Source organism: Neovison vison, chromosome 12, assembly GCF_020171115.1.
Source record: "Neovison vison isolate M4711 chromosome 12, ASM_NN_V1, whole genome shotgun sequence".
In the NCBI taxonomy this organism is placed as follows: Eukaryota; Metazoa; Chordata; class Mammalia; order Carnivora; family Mustelidae; genus Neogale; species Neogale vison.
Genome location: NC_058102.1, coordinates 52930711 through 52953468, shown reverse-complemented (window position 1 = coordinate 52953468; position 22758 = coordinate 52930711). Strand labels below are relative to the sequence as shown.

General features: G+C 39.5%; 1 protein-coding gene across 4 annotated transcripts in view; it reads right to left on the bottom strand.

Moving 5' to 3' along the window:
• Positions 1–17525, bottom strand: part of KLRG1 (killer cell lectin like receptor G1) — a 62960-nt gene extending 45435 nt beyond the window's left edge. For 3 of the 4 annotated variants that reach the window (XM_044229082.1, XM_044229083.1, XM_044229084.1), the window contains exons 1-3: positions 9117–9455; positions 6349–6447; positions 3364–3533 (exon numbers count right to left, since the gene is read on the bottom strand). In XM_044229082.1, coding sequence (XP_044085017.1) covers positions 3364–3533; positions 6349–6447; positions 9117–9204 — 357 coding nt within the window. In that variant the 5' untranslated portion in view covers positions 9205–9455. Of the gene's footprint in view, positions 1–3363; positions 3534–6348; positions 6448–9116; positions 9456–17456 lie in introns of those variants that run through there. The other variant, XM_044229085.1, reaches the window with a different exon arrangement.
• Between the last annotated feature and the right edge of the window lie 5233 nt (positions 17526–22758).

The window sequence follows — 22758 nt, the reverse complement described above, 5'->3', positions numbered from 1 at the left end:
AATTAATGGGAAAAGTCATCTCAGTTTTCAGCATGTGCAAGATGTATCTGGAAGCCATCAAGTACAATATTTCTGTGAGTGACTTTAAAAGGTTGACCTTTGCATATAGCGAACTAATTCTCTAGATGTGTTCTCCACCAGTGGAGTCCCAGTTTGAAAACTTTCCTCCTTAATAGACCCGTATGCTCTTCTAGCAGCTGTTTCGTCCGAAGTATGACACTAGGAATATCAGGCATACCTTAAAACAGAATATAAATCTTGCCTTGAGAACAAAAGAATAATGTCGCTAGTACAGGAGGCTCAGCCGATCAGACAGAAGTCAAGCCAGTGCTATAGAATCTGACAAAAGCTGGGGGCAAGACAAAGAATTAGACCCGAGAATCGTGCAAGGCTCCCTGGGAGGTCAGAAGCGAAACCCATCTGACTGCTATTAAATCTCTCAGGGGCATTTTACCCTCTCCGGCATCACCTTGAACCAAGGGGACTTATGAGAAAATAAACAGGTTTTGGAAATGCAGCCAAACTAACTCTGTTCAGCTTACTTGACGGCAGAGGCAAGACTCAGGGAAAGTAAAGAAAGACAGACAAGAATCCCTCTAATACCACTCCATTCCTTTGGGAAGTGCTGAGAATCAGAAATATCCCAAGCCCCAGATATTCAGAGCATTAGCCCCTGTCCTCCTCCCTTCTTATTAGCACACAGCCTCATTTGTAATAATAGCTGCTACACCACACTGCCTCTGGCATTGTTTCGCATTACCACTCACTACTCTGTTTATCAGCATGGTTCCTGCAATGGTTCAAGCTCTTTGCTTACTTCTATTGACGTTGGTCAGCTCAAGTCTTCAGATGCAAATATATCAGAGTGAGAACAGAAGTTGCTGCAAAAGGTGCAGAAAACAAGGCTATTATGATCAGATGCCACAAAACCAAGATCTCACATATCGAACGAATAGATCTCAATGCATCCTATCATCTAGTTTAGGGAAGGCATAAAAGAAAAGGGAGTAACAGGGACAGACTGATTTGAAATTAGATTCTATGTAGAATTTCAAAGGAATGGGGGCACCTGAGTGCCTTAGTCAAGTGTCTGCCTTCGGCTCAGGTCATGATTCCAGGGTTCTGGGATTGAGCCCTGCACTGGGCTCCCTGCTCAGCTGGAAGCCTGCTTCCAGCTCTTCCAGCCTGCTTCTCTCTCTCTCCCATTCCCCCTACTTGTGTTCCCTCTTGCTGTGTCGCTGTCAAATAAATAAATAAATCTTTTGGGGGAAAAAAAAGAATTTCTTTTTTTTTTTAAGATTTTATTTATTTATTTGACAGACAGATCACAAGTAGGCAGATACGCAGGCAGAGAGAGACGGGGAAGCAGGCTTCCCGCTGAGCAGAGAGCCCGATGCGAAGTGGGGCTCGATCCCAGGACCCTGAGATCATGACCCGAGCTGAAGGCAGAGGCTTAACCCACTGAGCCACCAGACACCCCAAAAACAGAATTTCAAAGGAATGACTATTCTTCTTTCAACAGAAAACAAGACATCTAGATACTTTAATCTTTTCTTAAAATAGAAAGTTACACAATTTAGGGACTGTATGTTCTCCTCGTCAGCTTTAGAGTAGTTACTTCTCTGAATTTCCCCAAAGAATGTTAATATAATTGAGTTCTTTTTTTTTTAATTGAAGTATAGTTGACACACAATGTTACATTAGTTTCTGATGTAGAATGTAGTGTGGACAACTCTGGGTAAACAATGCTACAAAAGTAGTTAACATCTGTCGCCATACAATGTTGTTATAATCGTTATAGTTTCTTTTTTTTTTCTTCCTTATCCTTCTCTTTTTTATTATTATTATTAACATATAATTATTATTTGTTTAAGGGGTACAGGCCTGTGATTCATCAGTCTTACACAATTCACAGAGCTCACCATAGCACATACCCTCCCCAATGTCCATCACTCAGCCACCCCAACCCCCTGCCTGCCTCCCTTCCAGCAACCCTCAGTTTGTTTCCTGGGATTAAGAGTCTCTTATGATTTGTCTCCCTTTCTGGTTTCCTCTTGTTATATTTTTTCCTCTCTCCCCCTATGATCCTCTGCCTTGTTTCTCAAATTCCACGTATCAGTGAGACCATAGGATAATTGTCTTTCTCTGATTGACTTATTTTGCTTAGTATAATACCCTTTAGTTCCAACCACGTCATTGCAAATAACAAATTATAGTTTAATTCTTTTTTTTTTTTAAAGATTTTATTTATTTATTTATTTGACAGAGATATCACAAGCAGGCAGAGAGGCAGGCAGAGAGAGAGAGGGGAAAGCACGCTCCCTGCCGAGCAGAGAGCCAGATGCGGGGCTTGATCCCAGGACCCTGGGATCGTGACCTGAGCCGAAGGCAGAGGCCCAACCCACTAAGCCACCTAGGTGACCCTATATTTTAATTCTTAATAAACTATTCTCTGTGACTTAATTCTACCCAAAAGAGAACACGTAAAATCAATATCAACACATAAAAAATCAACATGAAATTAGCACTAAAAACCTAATTAGGATTTATTTTCTTTGTATACTTTATTAACACTGACAAGTTAGAATTTGATTTTTGTACCAGGTTATCTCAGGATATCAATTCCTTGAGATGCTCTAGAATTAATAAAGAGCTCTCCTCCAAGAGACTGCTGGATGGACAGGAAGGATCTGAGGGGCATATAGGAAGTGGAGCCCACAGATTAGCCCTGCAAGGAGAGTACGATCTCTCCCTCTCTCTCTCTGACACACACACACCTTTCCTTTCTTCTTTTCCAGCTCTCTGGAACTGCTTCCTCCTCATGCCCTACTCCTCAACCCAAGTGTTTCCTCGCCTAGAACTTACTGGATTCCAATAAATGAAGGGAAATCACTGAAAAAGGCACTGAAGCCCTTGCTACAGTCTCTTTGTTCCCATGATCTCTCTCTCTTCTGCTCCCTCCCAAATTCCACCAGCTGTTGCACAGGAATCTGCTATCTCCTTGTTGTTGGACCCGTATATTTCTGGCTCTAATGCTTTCTTTTCATTAGACTTGTATTTCAGGCCTAATTCCTACCTATAATAGTCACCATCCTTCCACCTCCAGCACACACGTAGACACACATACAGGAGTATGCAAACATCTAGGTTTCCATACCTGAGGGCTGCTGGGTCAAGCAGAGAAAGAGTAAGGAGTAAGAAGGAAGGAAGGAGCAGGGGTAGAGGGGGAGGAAGGAAGGGAAAGAGGAGAGAGAAGGATGGGGAAGGAGAAGAGTGTTCCTTTTGTTCCTCAAAAGAGAATACACAATACATTGGAACAGCATTCATCAACAAAACAACCATTTGCTAAATGTTTATGTTTACCATTTCCCGTTGGTCTGTGAACTCAAGGAGATGTGACTCTTTATCCAGGCAGAATTCCAGGCTAGAGTTCCAGTCCTTTTTCTCCAGTGAGAAGTAGTAACAGTAGTTACCACTCTTCATAAAGAGGTCTGGACAACTGCAACAATTGGCACAGCTGGTACGACTGGAACCTGGAAAGGAAGAGGACCTGGTTCACATCTTTATGGACCACTCAGTCTTGGAAATGAAATGGGAGATAAATAGAGCATGGCGGTCGCCCTGTCCTCCCTACCCCACCACTTTCCAGACTGAGGTTTAGAGAAAGGCACAACAATGCCTGGCCTCGAATTAAAATCTTCATGATGTCCAGCTCTCTCACTACTCCTGTGCGTTCCACCACTGAAGCATGTGACTAGGACTAAAGCAGGGAAGGAAATGGATACAGCCTGGCGGCGGATCGTGGACAGAGTACATCACTTGTGCTAGAGAACCTTAAGCACATCTGCTGTATTCATACCAGATAAAATAACTAAGCATCTGCATTATATGTATCTGTCCATTGTCTATGTAGTTTTAGTGCACACACTGTGTAACTGTGTAATATACATCGCTGAAATCAGGCCAGATCTTCCAAAATGTCCAACCTTAGCCTGATACCACATGATAACGCAAAAGAAAAGGACAGAAACTAGAAAAAGCAAACTTAACTAGAGTGTTTTATCATTTATCACAAATGTGATTGTCATCATTAGATATTAGATAAAAGTCTTACACTTCAGCAAAAATAATTTATCGAACAAAAGTTTCTGACAGAGAAGGATATCAGATGCTGAAGTCAGAGTGATGTAATTTCTTCACAGGGCTCTTTTAAATACAGAACATTCTCACTCCTTTAAAATGGCCAGATTAGGGGCACCTCGGTGGCTCAGTGGCTTAAGCCTCTGCCTTCGGCTCAGGTCATGATCTCAGGGTCATAGGACTGAACCCCACATCTGGCTCTTTGCTCAGCGGGGAGTCTGCTTCCCCCTCTCTCTGCCTGACTCTCTGTCTACTCGTGATCTCTGTCTGTCAAATAAATAAATTAATTAATTTTTTTAAAAAAGGTTAAAATGGCCAGATTATATCTTTTAAAAGTGGTGGTGGGGGAATGCCTCCATGGCTCAGTCAGTTAAATGTCTGTCTTAAACATCTGTCTTCAGCTCAGGTCATGATCTTGGGGTCCTGGGAATAAGCTCCATGTTGAGGTCCCTGCTCAACAGGGAGTCTGCCTCTCCCTCTCCCTCTGTCCCTCTCCCTGCCTTGTGCTCACTCTCTCTCTCAAACAAATAACTAAAATCTTTTTTAAAAAATGGGTGGATTATAGTTCTGTGAAAATGAAAGGAAACCTAATAAGCTTTCAAGGTCATTTCAGCCAAGATTCCATAATTCTATTGATTTTCTACTTTCATAAAACATATTTGTATAAACTCCTCACAGGCACAATTTCACAACAGGCACACAGGAGCCATTATAGCAAATGAGCACATGTGGATATATGACTGCATAAAAGGTTATATACCTAATCTAGATTTAGGGGTTAAAAAGCAAAGGCAGTCTTTTTTTTTTAAATGTCAAAATTAGGCAGCTTTTCTGTGGCTTGACATGGGACCAATATAGGGTTCTGGGGATTAAGCTACAAATTTGGCACTTTATAAATTTATGCTTTTTCCATACAACTGTGACATTACCCAGCCTGAATGAGAAATTCCCAACTTTCTTGAAGTCTCTTTCTGCAAAGGATTTAGGTCTGAGGTAGAGGTCCTAGGGCTGAACCCTTAGATTAGGATTAGAGTCCTAATGAATAAATTCTGTAAAACAATCATCTGTCACTAACAATCATCTTCAGATAACATAAACTTAAGTCAGGACTCTGGATTGTGAAACAATAAACCGAGGGCTTTCTGGATCATCATAGTTAATGACCTAGAAGGATTAAATCTAGAAAATTTCACTTCAAACATTGTGAAAGCACTCTAGTTGAAAATAATCAGAATATATTTAATTAAAATTTGATGTATCTATTATGTGAAAAGTTAAATACAATACATAAATAGTACAATTTTAACTTTATTATCATAAGAAATATGGTATTAGGAAAGTGTTTATGACATAATATAATTAAAAAGCAATATATGAATTATAAGCATCCAATGATTAGAACTATACTTAGTCTTACCTTTTTTTTTAATTGTTTTTTTAAGATTTTTATTTATTTATTTGACAGAGATCACAAGTAGGCAGAGAGGCAGGCAGGGGGCTGGGGGAAGCAGGCTCCCCGCCAAGCAGAGAGCCCGACTCGGGACTCGATTCCAGGACCCCAAGATCATGACCCAAGCGGAAGGCAGCGGCTCAATCCACTGAGCCACCCAGGTGCCCCTATACTAGTCTTACCTTTAAAAAAATAAGATGGGGAAGATTTTAGAGGACTTGATATTCTTTGTGTTTTTTTATTTTTTTTAAGATTTTATTTATTTATTTGACAGACAGAGGTCACAAGTAGGCAGAGAGGCAGGCAGAGAGAGAAGGGGAAGCAGGCTCCCTGCTGAGCAGAGAGCCCAATGCGGGGCTCAATCCTAGGACCCTGGGATCATGACCTGAGCCAAAGGCAGAGACTTTAATTCACTGAGCCATCTAGGTGCCCCTTGATATTCTTTGTTAAAAGAACAAATACTTCTACAAATGCATGTAGTCAAAGACTAGGAGGTGACAGTCAGGAAATGTTGTGTACAAGTGATGATTTATTTCGTTGGCATTTTCATTTTTCAAATTTTCTGTTATATTATATTGCTTTTATAACACAATATAGGTAAATTAGGGATACTTGGCTGGTTCTGTCAGAAGAGCATGCAACTCTTGATCTCAGGTCATGAGTTCGAGCCCCACACTGAGTGTAGAGTTTACTTAAATAAGTAAACTTTTTTTTAAAAAGAGGCAAAACAAAAGATTTTGACTTAAGTTGGTACTTACCCTGAATCCATTGGACAAGCAGGAGACACACAAAAATGATGTTCAGAAGCCCCAAAACTATTGCCACCCGGTGTGAGAGAGGGAACCTGGAAGAAGAAACTGCAAGAAGAGAATCCAAAACAAAATCCTGAGTTAGAATAAAAGTTGAAGGACAAGAAAAGCCAAAGGATATCTGGAGTCTTGAACAAATTTGGCCTAGTGAGAACTGAGACCTAGGCCCTAAAAGTTTCCTTGCTAGATATTAGGGATTTGCTCTGAAGTCTAGAGTGACAACCCACATCTTTATCAGGAAACATCCTATATTTATCGAGTTAAGAATACTTTTTCTTGGGATGCCTGGATGGCTCACTTGGTTAAGCATATACCTTCTGGTTGGTTGTGATCCCAGAGTACTGGGATGGGTCCTGCATCAGGCTCCTTGCTCAGTGAGGGGCCTGCTTCTCCCTCTGCCTGCCGCTCCCCCTGCTTGTGAGCTGTCTCTCTGACAAATAAATAAATAAAATCTTTAAAAAAAAAAAAGAGAAAGAAAGAAAAGAAAATATATTTTCACTATAGTAAAATATTTAATGAAATAAATTATTTTTTTATTTTATTTATTTATTTGACAGACAGAGATTACAAGTAGGCAGAGAGGCAGTCAGAGAGAGGAGGAAGCAGGCTCCCTGCTGAGCAGAGAGCCCGATGCGGGGCTCGATCCCAGGACCCTGGGATCATGACCTGAGCCGAAGGCAGAGGCTTTAACCCACTGAGCCACCCAGGCGCCCCTGAAATAAATTATTTTAGATGTTACACGAAATGAAAAGAGGTACCAAAACTTAATTGCATTTGTGTAACCACAATTTGTGAAAATTTAAATTTTTTTAAAATTTACTTTAGAAATATACATAGTAAAAGGCTTTTAGTAGAGTACATACAATACATTGCATAGACAGGCAAAAATAGATCAAAACAGTAACAGGAATAATCACCACATTGTTTTAAAATTATTAATGATTTTTATTTTCTTTTATCTGCTTTAAAATGTTCCCTATTTTCCATAACAAACATGTAATAATTTTGTAAAGAGATTTTTTTTTTAAGATTTTATTTATTTATTTGACAGACAGAAATCACAAGTAGGCGGAGAGGCAGGCAGAGAGAGGAGGAAGCAGGCTCCCCGCTGAGCAGAGAGCCTGATGCGGGACTCGATCCCAGGACCCTGGTATCATGACCTGAGCCGAAGGCAGAGGCTAAACCCACTGAGCTACCCAGGCACCCCTTGTAAAGAGATTTTTAATGTAATTTTAAAGCCCCTAGTCTATTTTCCTCTTCCCAAATATAGTACCCTTGAAAGCTGGGGTAGAAATGAGCATACTGGCAGCAAACAAGAATGGGCAATGTGGACTGTATGTAAATAAAAAACTACTTGCCTAGAAATCAAAATAATTATATTCAAGTTCCAACTTACCATAACCTGTGTGACCTTGCCCTTAAACTTTAAAATATCGATTCCTTTAACTTAATGTTCCTATTCCTTAGAAATTGGTACAGATTTAAGCCAAAAGAAATCTACATATCCAATATCCAATACCATATAAATTAGAGTAATGGAAATAAATAAATGTCCAAATGTACTAGAATGACATAGCGAATTATAGTATTGCTTTCAAAGAACAACACTAAAAATTATAATAATATGATTATGTAGCAGAAGAGAGAAAGCTGATGAAGTCACCCTAAAGAACATACTTTATGGGAGTGTATTGCCTAAGATAAAAAAACAAATATTAATTTTGGCTCTTATACTATAATGTGTCTATCCCAGAAAGCGTTTTTTTAGGGCTCCATATAAAAGTATCTTTTTCATCCTCAAATCCCCAAAGAGTCACTGGGAATACTTATTTGTAATATTCTTTTTTTTCTTTTTTTTTTTTTAAGATTTTATTTATTTTATTTGACAGATAGAGATCACAAGTAGGCAGAGAGGCAGGCAGAGAGAGAGGGAGGAGGAAGCAGGCTCCCTGCTGAACAGAGAGCCCGATGCGGGGCTCGATCCCAGGACCCTGAGGGTCCTGACCTGAGCCAAAGGCAGAGGCTTTAATCCACTGAGCCACCCAGGCGCCCCTACTTATTTGTAATATTCTTAATGCCTTCTTCCTACTCCCGTCACACTCTCATATGGTACTGTGGGAGGGAAACCTAGAGAACGTGAATCAGTTTCTTTTCTGACAAACTCTTACTATTATCCATTAGCAAAGTTATTGGTGTCTTTCTCCCAATTTCAAAATCAGAAAAACAGAGATACTTAGAATTTAAACAGCCTTAGCTTGGGATTCATAGATGAGACTTTAGAAGTGAACAGTTAGAAAGGACTTTACCGGGGCACCAGTGTGGCTCAGTGGGTTGAGCCTCTGCCTTCGGCTCGGGTCATGATCTCAGGGTCCTGGGATCAAGCCCCAAGTCGGGCTCTCTGCTCGGTGGGGTGCCTGCTTCCTCCTCTCTCTCTCTGCCTGCCTTTCTGCCTACTTGTGATCTCTCTCTGTCAAAATAAATAAATAAAATCTTTAAAAAAAAAAAAGAAAGGACTTTACCTAAGAACTCAGAGCAGATCCATGACTGTATACCAGATTTTCATACCCCCAGTTTGGACTTCAAACTGAACCAGATGTATTCCTTCAAATTACCATCCATTTTTCTGCATCCTCTACTCCAAACTTATTCTACCTTCCATTCATCCCTTAGTCTATGGGCACTGTGCATTGTTTTGCCCACTAACTTGATTAACTCACCTTTTTGCTGTGGTCTGCGATTATTCTGGGTTTGAGGTTCAGTAGACAATGGAAATGTAAAATAAATACCATTGTCCATTATCTCCATCTAATATCATCCGCATTCAGGTGAGAAAGTAAAATTACAGAAGTATGAAGAGACACGTCAGTGAGGGAGCAACCCAATGTCTCAACCACAAGCAGGAAATTTGAAGGTTTTCAAGTTGGTTGTTTTTTTTTTTTTTTTCAAATGGCCCAGTATGATAAAGACAGAAGCAGTTTTTCAGGAAATGGCTCAAAATCTGCAGCTGATTAAGAAGTTAATATTCCTGGGGAGCCTGGATGGCTCAGTTGGTTAAGCGACTGCCTTCGGTTCAGGTCATGATCCTGGAATTCCGGGATCCAGTCCCACATCAGGCTCCCTGCTTGGAAGGTAGTCTGCTTCTCCCTCTGACCCTTCCCCTTCTCATTCTCTCTCTCTCTCAAATAAATGAATAAAATCCTTAATAAATAAATAAATAAATAGAAATTAATATTCTAAACTATGATTTTTTTTTCTGCCTCAGCACTCTCTCTAGATATTCATTAAATACATATTGATTCCCACCTCACTCAGTCTATTTAACAAGGAAAAGTTGCTCTGAAGTCCAGCAATTTCAATTATAGAAACTGGAATAAAAATGACAGTGTTCTTAGCTATGAATTTATCTCAGATTTTATATTTGCTTTGTTTCCTTTTGATAAAATAGATGCATGCCAAATGGGACCATTTTCATCGTTTCTTAGAGCTTTTGGTTAGTGATATATGGCAAGAGAAATTGACTGTTGGTTGCATGTGCCTGGCATCATGGGAAAAATGAACTATTTCCCCAATATATGTTTTGTGAATGTGCTGTACCCTTACATTCCCCCAAATATCTTCCTGATTGTGTTCTAATCTTTATACTTCATTGAGTCAGAAATTCCATTAAATTTTCTCTCCTATTTCCTTTATTTTTTTTTAAGATTTTATTTATTTATTTGACAGACAAAGATCACAAGTAGGCAGAGAGAGAGGAAGGGAAGCAGGCTCCCAGCCAAGCAGAGAGCCTGATGCGGGGCTCGGTCCCAGAACCCGGGGACCATGACCTGAGCTGAAGGCAGAGGCTTTAACCCACTGAGCCACCCAGGCGCCCCTGTTCCTTTATTTTTATATGCAAAGACAGCTATAAGGAGAACAAATTAAATAAATACATACTAAAGGGTGAATAATGTATTTCTAATAGGTAAAACGTTAATAAGTAGTTAAAGTTAGGAAAACAGAAACAATTAAAATCTATGTAAGTTCAAGACAGGAAAGAGATGAAAAACAGGGAGAGCATTCTAATAAAAACTAGTAGAACTCCGGGGCACCTGGCTGCTCAGTTGGTAGAGCGTGCAACTCATGATCTCAGGGTCATGAGTTTGAGCCCCTTTGAGGGACTTTGAGTCCCCCAGAGATTACTTTAAAAATAATAATAATAGTTTAAAAAATTAAAAGAAATTTTTTAAAAAACCTAGTATAGTCCTGCTTCCCACAACCTAGTATAGTCCTGCTTCCCACCATGACAGAGTAAGACTGGATTTGCTCTTCAACAAAAAAACTATATATGGGGATGGCTGGGTGGCTCAGTTGGTTAAGCATCTGCCTTTAGCTCAGGTCATGATCCCGGAGTCCTGGGATCAAGTCCTGCATCGGGCTCCTTGCTCTGCAGGGAACCTGTTTCTCCCTCTGTCTGCTACTCCCCCTGCTTGTGTTCTCTCTCTGTAATGACTAAATAAATTCTTAAAAAAAAAAAAAAGGAACTATATATGACAAAATACATAAGCAACTGTTTTCAGGCACAGAAGTACAAGCAGCACAGCAATCCCTGAGAGAATGAAACACGCAAAGGTAAGCACCAGCATCACCCTGGCATTATACTACCCAGGGTCACTTTCTGGCACAAAGCAGGAAACTGAATTTTTTTTTTAATATTTTTTTTATAAACATATAACATACTATTAGTCCCAGGGGTACAGGTCTGTGAATCGCCAGGTTTACACACTTCACAGCACTCACCATAGCACATACCCTCCCCAATGTTCATAACCCCACCACCCTCTCCCTACACCCCTACCCCCAGCAACCCTCAATTTGTTTTGTGAGATTAAGAGTCTCTTATGGTTTGTCTCCCTCCCGAGCCCATCTTGGCAGGAAACTGAATTCTAAGAGCAGCAGTCTCACCAAACTCAGGAGGCAGGTGCAAGTTTTGAGCTGTTTATGTGCCTGGGGTTTGCAGGACAGGGTAACTGACAAGAGACTGCAGAGAGAGGTATCCAAAAAACAGCATGGGAATTCACCACGCTCCTTGGCTAAGAGCTAGGCTACACAGGCAGAGGACAAGCCCCTAGCAGCCCCCCTCCCCGCTGAGATGGCCTCCAGCAGGGCCGACAGCTGATTAGAGACCCAACGTGATGCAGTGTTGACCAGTGTGAACAGAGAAAAAAAAAATAAGTAAAGCCTGACAGAACCAAAAAGATCTATCAGTAATTTAGCTGTCCCAACGAACAAATTTTGATGCCCTTAAAAAGAAGACAACAGAGATAAAATGTGGTCTAACATAAAATGGTCATATTATTCAATCTTAAAAAGGAAGAAAATTGGGTCACACTCTACAACATGGAGGAACCTGGAAGACGTTATGATAAATGAAATAAGCCCATCCCCACACACACACACACAAATACTCTAAGATTCCACATATATGAGGTATCTACAGTAGTCAATTCATAGAAACAGAAAATAGAACAGAGATTGCTGGAGCTGGGGAGCAGGAAGAACAGGGAGTTATTTAATGGTTATAGTTTCAGTGCTGCAAGGTGAGAAACTTCTGGAGCTCTGTTGTACAACAAGGTGAATGGACGTGTATCAGTCCGCTTAGAGAGCCATAACAAAATCCCCTAGGCTGGGGTAGCTTAAGCAACAGAAATTTATTTGCTCACAGTTTTGGACACTAGAAGTCCAAGATGAAGCTGCCTGCAGGGTTGGTATATGCTGAGAACTCCCCCATTGGGTTACAGTGGCCTTCTCACTGTGGTCTCCCATGGCCCTTCCTCGGTGCACGTGTACAGGAAGAGAGTGAGCAAGCTCCCTGGGGGCTCCTCTTATAAGGACACTAATTCTATCAGATCAGGACCCCAGCATCAAGACCTCATATAACTTCAGTTATTCCTTATGTTAGGACTTAGTTGGACAGTTAGATAGTCAGGGCCAGAGTCCCTACCAAGAAAATATGGAGTCAGGACAGCTAAGATAAAACAGCACTGACAGGGGCACCTGGGTGGCTCAGTGGGTTGGGCCGCTGCCTTCGGCTCAGGTCATGATCCCAGGGTCCTGGGATCGAGTCCCGCGTCGGGCTCTCTGCTCAGCAGGGAGCCTGCTTCCCTGCCTCTCTGTCTACTTGTGATCTCTCCCTGTCAAATAAATAAATAAAATCTTTAAAAAAAAAAAAAAAACAGCACTGACATCCTGTTTTGCAGCTTAGACAGGACTGCGCTAGCATTCTGCTTTGCAGCCTTTGCAGAAATGACTTCTGCAAAATGTCCTAAAATAAGACAACCACAAAAGCATTTGTCAATAGCACGGGCAAGGGGCAGTGAAGCCATAAGACCCCAGACGTCAGCAAAAAAAGAGCATCTGCACAGAGATATTAACCTAATAGGTAGACAGATCCGTAACCAAAGCCCTAACTGGCATGACTCAGCACACCCTGATTGCTTAAGATAGTTCAGCAAAAGAGCTCATAAAAAGCCCTAAATTTAAAAAAAAAAAAAAAAGCCCTGAACTTAGAAACTCTGGAGGCAACCCACTCGCTGCCCCCCACCCTGCAGGAGCTTTAAACTCTTGCTCAGTAAATTTTGCTTTGCTGTCCACCACTCTCCATCTGATCTACCTCTTCATTCTTCAAAATGGCATGACCAAGAACCTGGGCACTGAAGGGACAAAAATCCTGTAACATTTAGAAGTCCCATCACAAAAGAACGCTGGAGTTTAAGGTCTCAACAAATGACTTTGAGGATGGAAGGGTCACAAATACTAAGGCCATAATTATAATTAACACTGCTGAACTGTACACTTAAAACAGTTAAGATGACTGAAGAAGAAGAAGAAGAAGAAGAAGAAAGAAGAGTAGGAGGAGGCAGTGGTGGCAGCATAAGAACCAGAACTTCTTGAGGAAATGACTAAATCTAGGGTCAGGGCACAAAAAACCCAACATGAGTCTGGGGCACCTTTTAGTCTTTTAGTGCTAGAAAATGAGGAAGTACTCAAAAACTTAAAAAAAAAAAAAACAAATGAGGGCATGTCAGAAGGACACAGGAACCAAGCTGCCCAATGGCTAAAAATGAAACAATTATAGCAAGAAAATAAATAATAGTGTTGGAGTATAACTCAGGAATAAAAAAGAACTATGATTTCATACTGACTGGTTTTTATCTGCATGCACTTTTAATTAAAGTTGTACCTATTTATTACTCTGCCATCAAAAAAAATGAAATCTTGCCATTTGCAATGACGTGGGGGGAACTGGTGGGTATTATGCTAAGCGAAATGAGTCCGAGAAAGACAAATACCCTATGATTTCACTCATATGTGGAATTTGAGAAAACAAACAGATGAAGGGGAAGGGGAGGAAAAATAAAATAAGAGGAAAACAGAGATGGAGGCAAACCATAAGAGACTCTTAATCATGGGGAACAAACTGAGGGTTGCTGGAGGGGAGGTGGTAGGGGGTGAGGGATAATTGGGTGATGGGCATGAAGAAGAGCACTTGAAGCAATGACCACTGGGTGTTATACACAACTGATGAATCACTAAATTCTACCTCTGAAACTAATAATACAGTATATGTTAATTAATTTGGAGAAAAATGTATCTATGTAAAGCATTTAATGTGGAACTTTTGATGTAAGTACACATTGTGAAACTATTACCACAAACTAATTTACATATTCAACACTTCCAACAGTTACTGTCTCTGTGTGGGGGTGTGGGGTTATGGTGAGAACACCTGAAATCTACTTTTTTTTTTTTTTAAAGATTTTATTATTTATTTATTTGAGAGAGAGAAAGAGCGCACACACAAGCAGGGGGAGTGGTAGGCAGAGGGAGAGAGAGAGAGAAAAGCAGGCTCTCACTGAGCAGAGAGCCTGATCTGGGACTCAGTCCCAGGGCTGTGGGATCATGACCTGACCCAAAGGCTGACACTTAACACACTTAACCAACTGAACCACCCAGATGCCCCAAAATCTACTCTCTTAACAAACTTCAAGTTTTTGTTTTTTAAGTAGGTTGCCACATCTAACAAGGGGCTTGAACTCATAACCCCAAGATCAAAAGTCATACGCTGTGGCTGAGTCAGCCAGAGGCCCCTTAAGTATACATTATTTTTTAATAGCTTTACTGAGGTACAATTAACATATTTGCATGCATCAGTGAAACTATTACCACAATCTAGAAAGTAAACATATTTGTCACCCCTGAAAATTTACTGGTGTACTCTACTACTGCCCTTCTGCCCCTCCCATTCCCCTTTCTCTAGGCCTCCACTGATCTGCCTTCTGTCACCATAAATTAGTTTGTATCTATCCCAAGTCTTTCATAAAAGGAAACTCATCCTGGCTCAGTGGGTTGAGCCGCTGCCTTCGGCTCGGGTCATGATCTCAGGGTCCTGGGATCGAGCCCCGCATCAGGCTCTCTGCTGGGTGGGGAGCCTGCTTCCCTTCCTTTCTCTCTGCTTGCCTCTCTGTCTACTTGTGATCTCTGTCAAATAAATAAATAAAATCTTTATTTTTTTTTAAGATTTTATTTATTTATTTGACAGAGAGAAATCACAAGTAGACAAGAGAGGCAGGCAGAGAGAGAGGGAAGCAGGCTCCCCGCTGAGCAGAGAGCTCGATGCGGGACTCAATCCCAGGACCCTGAGATCATGACCCGAGCCAAAGGCAGCGGCCTAACCCACTGAGCCACCCAGGCGCCCCCCTAAAATCTTTATTAAAAAAAAAAAAGTCAGACACTTTATCAACTAAACCACCCAGGTGCCCTATTGTTGCAGGGTTTCAGGATTCTTATCTTACAGAGTGAAAGAATGAATCTCAAGGAAAAAGGAGGAAGTGAAGTGAAAGTTTATCAAGTGAAGATGAGAACAAAAAGGAAAGAAAAGAACCCACTGAAGGGAGAGGGGTTCCAAATGGGCTGCCACTGAGAGCTTTTATAGCCAGTTTTTTATGGGAAACTGACCAGGGAACTTGGTAAATTTACTGTCCATATCATGAGGGATTTGTGAGTATCATGTCAATATTTAGAACAAACATGGAAGACTTGTAACTATCATGAGAGTATCATGTAAGTATCATATCTATTTATCCACATCTGGGATTTCTGTGACCCTGATTACATCTACATTCCCCCACACACATACCATGACCCTAGTCACTTCTAGCCTCGCCTGTCCCTTACTATTTTTGCTTTTGCTACCTTCGCTTTTAGTGTACATTCCAAAAAATCACTATCAAGACTGAGTCAAGGAGTTTTTCCCCTATGTTTTCTACCAGGAGTTTTACAGTTTCAGTCTTAGTTTTAAGTCTTTAATTTATTTCCATTGTTTTTATATATGGTGTAAAAAAAAAAAAAAAAGGGTGGGGGTTCCAACATCATTCTTTTGCATGTGGATATACAGTTTTCCCAACATCTTTATTTGAGACGATACTTTCCCAATTAATTGTATGCTCTTTATGACTTTGTCAGAAATTAGCTGATTATTTACATGTGGGTGATAGAACTTTCTTCCTACCCTTTTTGTGTGGTTATTCTCGAGTTTTTCTGTCCCATTGTGTTGCTGACGCTTAAGTAGACTCCTGAGACCTTTCAGAGCTATTCTTATTAGTAAATAGCTGTCTATTCTTCTTTGTGGAGGATAAAGCCTGGAGTCTCCTAATCTGCCATCATGGTGATGTCACTCCTCTGAATCCATATAATTTAAAGACATTATTGAACAAATAAATAAATAAGTAAATAAGAGAGAAGTTCTATATCTTTCATTCAGATTCCAAATAATAAATGCAGGCACTCCCCCATCATAATACTCAATTTAATTCTCCTGAGTATTGGCAAGACTTAGTGACTCACTTCCAAAGAATGACATATGGTTAGTAGAAAACAGTAACTTTACAGTAGAGAAACCTAGCGAACATAACCTTTAACATAAAAACAGGGTGAATCTTGTAAATCACCAGTAATGTCTTGTTGATATCATGTACAACAATATGATGCAATAAAAAAGATACCTAATTACTATGGTATATTTTACCAAAATCCATAATCTAAGTCTTAAGATGAAAAAAAATAATAAATTGAGAAGTAGTCTACTAAATATCTGACTAGTACTCTTAATTCTATCAAGGTTATGAAAAATAAGGAATACTGAGGAACTACAACAGACCAGAGGATTAAGGAAATATAAATGCAAGGCAGTATCCTGGATTAGATCCAGGAAAAGAAAACAAACATCAGTGAAAACCTGGTGAAGTTCAAAGAAAACCTGCAATTAGTTAATAATAGTAGGGCAGTTATTAATTCTTAGTTTTGATTCAATGATTAAATGATTATTTAATATGTTAACATTAGAAGTAATGGGGTAAAGGATATGAAAAATTGCTATGCATTATCTTCTAAAAATCTGACATTATTCCCAAATAAAAATTTTATTTTAAAAAAGACAACATAATGCATATCCCAAATAATGTATTTGACGTCCAGCATACAATAAAAAAGTATTACAATGCAGAAAAATAAGAAATTGTGGGCCACCACTCAGAGAAAAGTAAATAACTAAAAAGAAACTTAAGATGACATAGATGTTGGAATCAGCAAACAAGGACTTTAATAGCTGTATAAATATGCTCAAAGACAAGAGGAAAATATGTTCATAATGAACAAGAAGATGAAGAACCACTGCAGGGAAACAGAAAGAACCAAGTAAAATTCTTAATCAGAAAGGAATATGGCTGGTGCTGCTCGTGTGCTCGTTTGGTGCTGACCTGGTACCTCTTTTGTGAAGCGACCGCAGAAGAGACTCATGCTTGCCCTGGCCGACAAAAAGCCCAAGGAAGGAGACAAGACTGAGAACAAAGATTGATTTAGTTTGAAGGTGGTGGGGCAGGATGGTTCTGTAGTGCAGTTTAAGATTAAGAAGCATACACCACTTAACGAACTGATAAAAGCCTATTGTGAACGACAGGGTTTGTCAATGAGGCAGATCAGATTCTGATTTGATAGGCAGCCAGTCAGGGAAACAGACACACCTGCACAGTTGGAAATGGAGGCGGAAGATACAATTGATGTGTTCCAGCAGCAGACAGGAGTGTCTACTAAACAGGGAACCTGCTGCTTTACTCCAGAATTCCATTCCTCTAGACCAAAAAGACATTCTCCATTAGAAAACCACAATTCGGTTCTACCACATCCTGACTACTACAGTAGTTTTCTCTATTCTTTCATTTTCCCCTTCCCTATTCCTTTATTGTACATAAAGGAACTGTGTATGTGCACAAGCGTATCACGTTTTTTTTAAGTAAATGGCCAGTGGTATGTTTTGATCAACATCAAATGGAGATGGGATGGAGGAAAATACTGCTTCTGTGAAAATACCCACTCTCTCCATTAGTCACATGCTCAGTCAGTTCTTACCTTATATTCCAGTAAGTTATTTTGTTCTCACAGTTTAACAAAAAAACAAAAACATAAAAATCCTTGCACACCTTGTTCGATTGGAGAATTTTTTTTTCTTTTTTTAAAGATTTTATTTGACAGAGAAATAACAAGTAGACAGAGAAACAGGCAGAGAGAGAGGAGGAAGCAGGCTCCCCGCCGAGCAGAGAGCCAGATGCGGGGCTCGACCCCAGGACCCTGAGATCATGACCTGAGCCGAAGGCAGAGGCTTTAACCCACTGAGCCACCCAGGCACCCCCGGATTGGAGAATTTTAATGTTCTTCATTTATCATTATAAAACTAAGAGCAATTTTATGACTTTTTTGTACATAGCTGTTACATGTAGGGCACTCTGTCTTTAAGTAGGTATAAATTAAAAGAAATGAATCCTAGATAGTTTTCCCTTCAAGTCAAGCATCTTGTTGTTTAAACTTCTTGTTTAAAATGAAAAAAAAAGAGAAAAAAAAAACAAGAAATAAAAAATAAAACGAAAAAAAGGGGCGCCTAGGTGGCTCAGATGGTTGGGCATCTGCCTTTGGCGAGGGTCCTGGGATCGAGCCCAGCATTGAGCCCTGGACGGGACTCTCCGCTCAGTGGAAAGCCTGCTGCTCCCTCTACCACCCCCCCCTACTTTTGTTCCCTCTCTCGCTCTGTCAAATAAATGAATAAAAATCTTCTTTAAAAATGAAAAATAAAAGAGGGGGGGTGCCTGGGTGGCTCAGTGGGTTAAAGCCTCTGCCTTTGGCTCAGGTCGTGATCTCAAGACCCTGGGATGGAGCCCCAGACTCTCTGCTCAGCAGGGAGCCTGCTTCCCTTCCCCTCTCTCTGCCTGCATCTCTGCCCACTTGTGATAATAAATAAAATCTTTTTTTAAAAATGAAAAAAAAGATCATGACCCATAATCTTTTTTAAAAACTAAAATTAAAAGCCCCCCCCAAATTAAAAATTAATTAAAGATTAAAAAAAAAACCCAACTGAATGGGATTATCGGCAAACTGGAGAGGACAGAAGAAAAGGTCAATGGTATATGAAGATAGATTGCTAGAAATTATCCAATATAAATAACAGAAAAAATAAATAAGTAGAGCCTCAATGATCTGCAGGACAATATCAAGTGCTTATAAGTGAAGCCCCAGAAAAAGAGGAGAAAAATACTGGAGCAGGAAAACAATTTGAAGAATTAATGATCAAATATTTCCCAAATTTAGTGCAAAATGTACAGATATGAGATATTCAACGAACCCCTTTCAGGATAAATATAAGGGAAATCCCACCTAAGAACATCATAACAAAACTGCTGAAAACCAGATAAAGAGAAAATATTGCAAGTAGCCAGAGAAAAACAACATATTAACGGAGGGGAATAATAATGTGAATGATTGCTGAATTCCCATCAGAAACCAAGAAGGAGAAAACAATGGAACTCCATTTTTTAAAAGGTAAAATAATAATACTATTGGTACAGCCACTATGGAAAACAACATGGAAGTTCCTAAAAAAATTAAAAACAGAACCACTATATGATCCAGTAATTCCATCTGGGTATGTAGCTAAAGGAAATTAAATCATAATGTCAAAGAGGTATCTGCACCTTCTTGTTCACTACAGCATTATTCACAATAGTTAAGACATGAAAACCATCTATGTGCCTATCAAAGGATGAATGGATAAAAAAAATGTCATATACAGGGACGCCTGGGTGGCTCAGTTGGTTGGACGACTGCCTTCGGCTCAGGGCGTGATCCTGGAGTCCCGGGATCGAGTCTCACATCAGGCTCCCAGCTCCATGGGGAGTCTGCTTCGCTCTCTGACCTTCTCCCCTCTCATGCTCTCTCTCACTGTCTCTCTCTCGCAAATAAATAAATAAAATCTTTAAAAAAAAATGTCATATACATATATAATGGAATGGTATTAAGGCATAAAAATGAAAGAAATCCTGCCATTTGTGACAACATGGATGGACACTGAGAGCATTATGCCAAGGGAAATAAGTCAGAGAAAAACAAATGCTACATAATCTCATTTATATGTAGCATCTTAAAAAACCAAACTCGGGGTGCCTGGGTGGCTCAGTGGGTTGGAGCTTCCGCCTTTGGTTTGGGTCATGATCGCAGGATCCTGGGATCGAGCCCCGCATCAGGCTCTCTGCTCAACAGGGAGCCTGCTTCCTATTCTCTCTCTCTCTGCCTGCCTCTCTGCCTACTTGTGATCTCTGTCAAATAAATAAAATCTTTAAAAAAAATTAAAGAAAATTAAAAAATAAAAAAACCAAACTCATATTAATAGAGAGAATGGAGGTTGCCAGGGGCTGAAGGGTGGAACAAATGAGATGTAGGTCAAAAGGTATAAACTTCCAGTTATAAGACGAATAAGTTCTGGGGATGTAATGTACCACATAGTGATTACAGGTAACAATGCTATATTGTATACTTGAAATTTGCTAAGAGTAAATGTTAAATGTTCTTACCACAAGAAAGAAAGAAAGAAAGAAAGAAAGAAAGAAAGAAAGAAAGAAAGAAAGAAAGAAAGAAAATTATGTGAGGTGTTGGATGTAGTAACTTATGCGGTAATCATTTCACAATATATACATGTATCAAATCATCACACTGTATACCTTAAAATTATACAATGTTATACATCAATTATATCTCAGTAAATCTGGGGTGTGTGTTGGGGTGCCTGGGTGGCTCAGTGGGTTAAAGCCTCTGCCTTTGGCTCAGGTCATGGTCCCAGGGTCCTGGGATCGAGCCCCATATCGGGCTCTCTGCTCAGCATGAGCCTGCTTCCCCCTCTCTCTCTGCCTGCCTCTCTGCCTACTTGTGATTTCTATCTGTCAAATAAATAAATAAATCTTTAAAAAAATATTAAAAAAAAAAATCTGGGGTGTGTGGTAAATGATACTACTAGCCAGAATTCTATATCCAGCAAACACATCCACCAAAAATAAAGAGGAAGAAAAAAACACTTTTATTTAAAGAAAACATAGCATTGTCATTAGCAGTCCAGCACTATAAGAAATGCTAAAAGCAGCTCTTCATACTAAAAAGAAATGTCACAAGATGAAAATGTAGACTTATAAGACTGAAGAAGAACAGAAATGGTAAGTACATAGGAACATATAAAAGATTGTGTTTTTCTTAACTTCCTTAAAAGAAAGAAGAAACAAAGGAAAATAAAACACACAAGATGAACTGTAAACAAAGAGCAAAATGACAAACCTAGTGCCAACCATATCAATAACTGAATTCATCATAAATGCACTAAATACATCAAATAAATGGCAGAGATTGGAACACTAGGGAAAAAAGCAAAAAACTAACAATACGCTGTATATAACACATGCACTATAGACATAATAACACAAAGAGGTTGAAAGAAAGTATAGAAAAAGATACCTGCAAACAGTAAGCAAAAGGAACCTGAAGTGGTATATAGGTTTCTTAATGTTGCTGTAACAAATACCACACAGTGGCTTAAAACAATGTACCTTTATTCTTTCACAGTCTGGGTGTCAAAAATTTTAAATGAAAATGTTGGAAGGCTGCTTTCCTCTGGAAGCTTTAGAGAAGAATTCACTTTCTTTATTTGTCCTGCATCTTTCAAAAGGGGGGGTATTTTTTATGTATTACTTGGGGGGGGAGTGGGAGACAACATGAGTGGGGAAGGGGCAAAGGGAGAGGGAAAGAGACGATCTCAAGCAGACTCTGTGCTGAACACAGAGCTTCATGTGGGGCTTGATCTCACACCCCTGAAATCATGACCTGAGCCAAAACCAGGAGTCAGAGGCTTAAGCAACTGAGCCACCCATGCACCCCAATTTTTCCTGCTTCTATAGGCTGCCTGAATTGTTTGGCTTGCAGCCCCTTCCTCTCATTTCAAAGTGTATCACCCCAATGCCCATTTCTATCATCATATCTCCTTTTTCTAACTTTTACTCTACTGCTTCACTGCAATTATACTAGATCTACCTGGATAATCCAACATAATCTCCAATGCAAGATTCTTAATTTAATTGTATCTACAGAGTTTCTTTTGCCATGTAAGGAAATGTAATCACAGGTTCCAGGTATTAGACATAGACATCTTTGGAGGTGGGAATGGGGGACATTTTTTAGCTTACCATAAATGGTTCTATTAATATACAACAAAATTGACAAGTAAACACAGGTACATTTCATAGTTATATGAATCACAGCATCAAGTATACATAACAACTGCAAATGAGTATGAACCTAATAATACAATTTCAAAACATGTGAAGCAAAACCTCACTGAATTAAAAAAGAAATAAGCAAATCCATAATTATAGTTGAAAATTTAAACACCCTTTTCTCAATAACTGATAAAACAACTTGACAAAAAAAAAAAAACAGTAAAAATTTTTAAACAATACTATAACCATCTTGACTTAGTTGAAGTATATCCAACAAAATGATATCAAATAACCACAGAATATGCGTGTCTTTCAAGTGTAAACGGAATATTTACGAAGTAAATTACAATACTGGATACTAATACAAATTTTAATGAATTTCAATATGTTACAATCTTAAAGGTGTGTTCTACAGCCAGAGTAGAATCAATAACAAGAAAGAATGTAGAAAGTTCCTAAATAGTTAAAAATTTTAAAACACACTTATAATCATCAGAGAAATAAAAATCAAAATACAATGAGGTATGACCTCCTACTTGTTAGAATGACTACTTCTAAAAATAGCCAGGGGCACCTGGGTACTTTGGTTCAAGTCATGATCTCAGAATCCTAGGATCAAGGTCAGAGTCCTGACATCAAGTTCCCCTGCTCAGTGGGGAATCTGCTTGTCCCTCTTTCTCTGCTTCTCCCTCTTTCAAATAAATAAAATCTTTTTTAAAAATAGCCCCCCCAAAAAAAACAG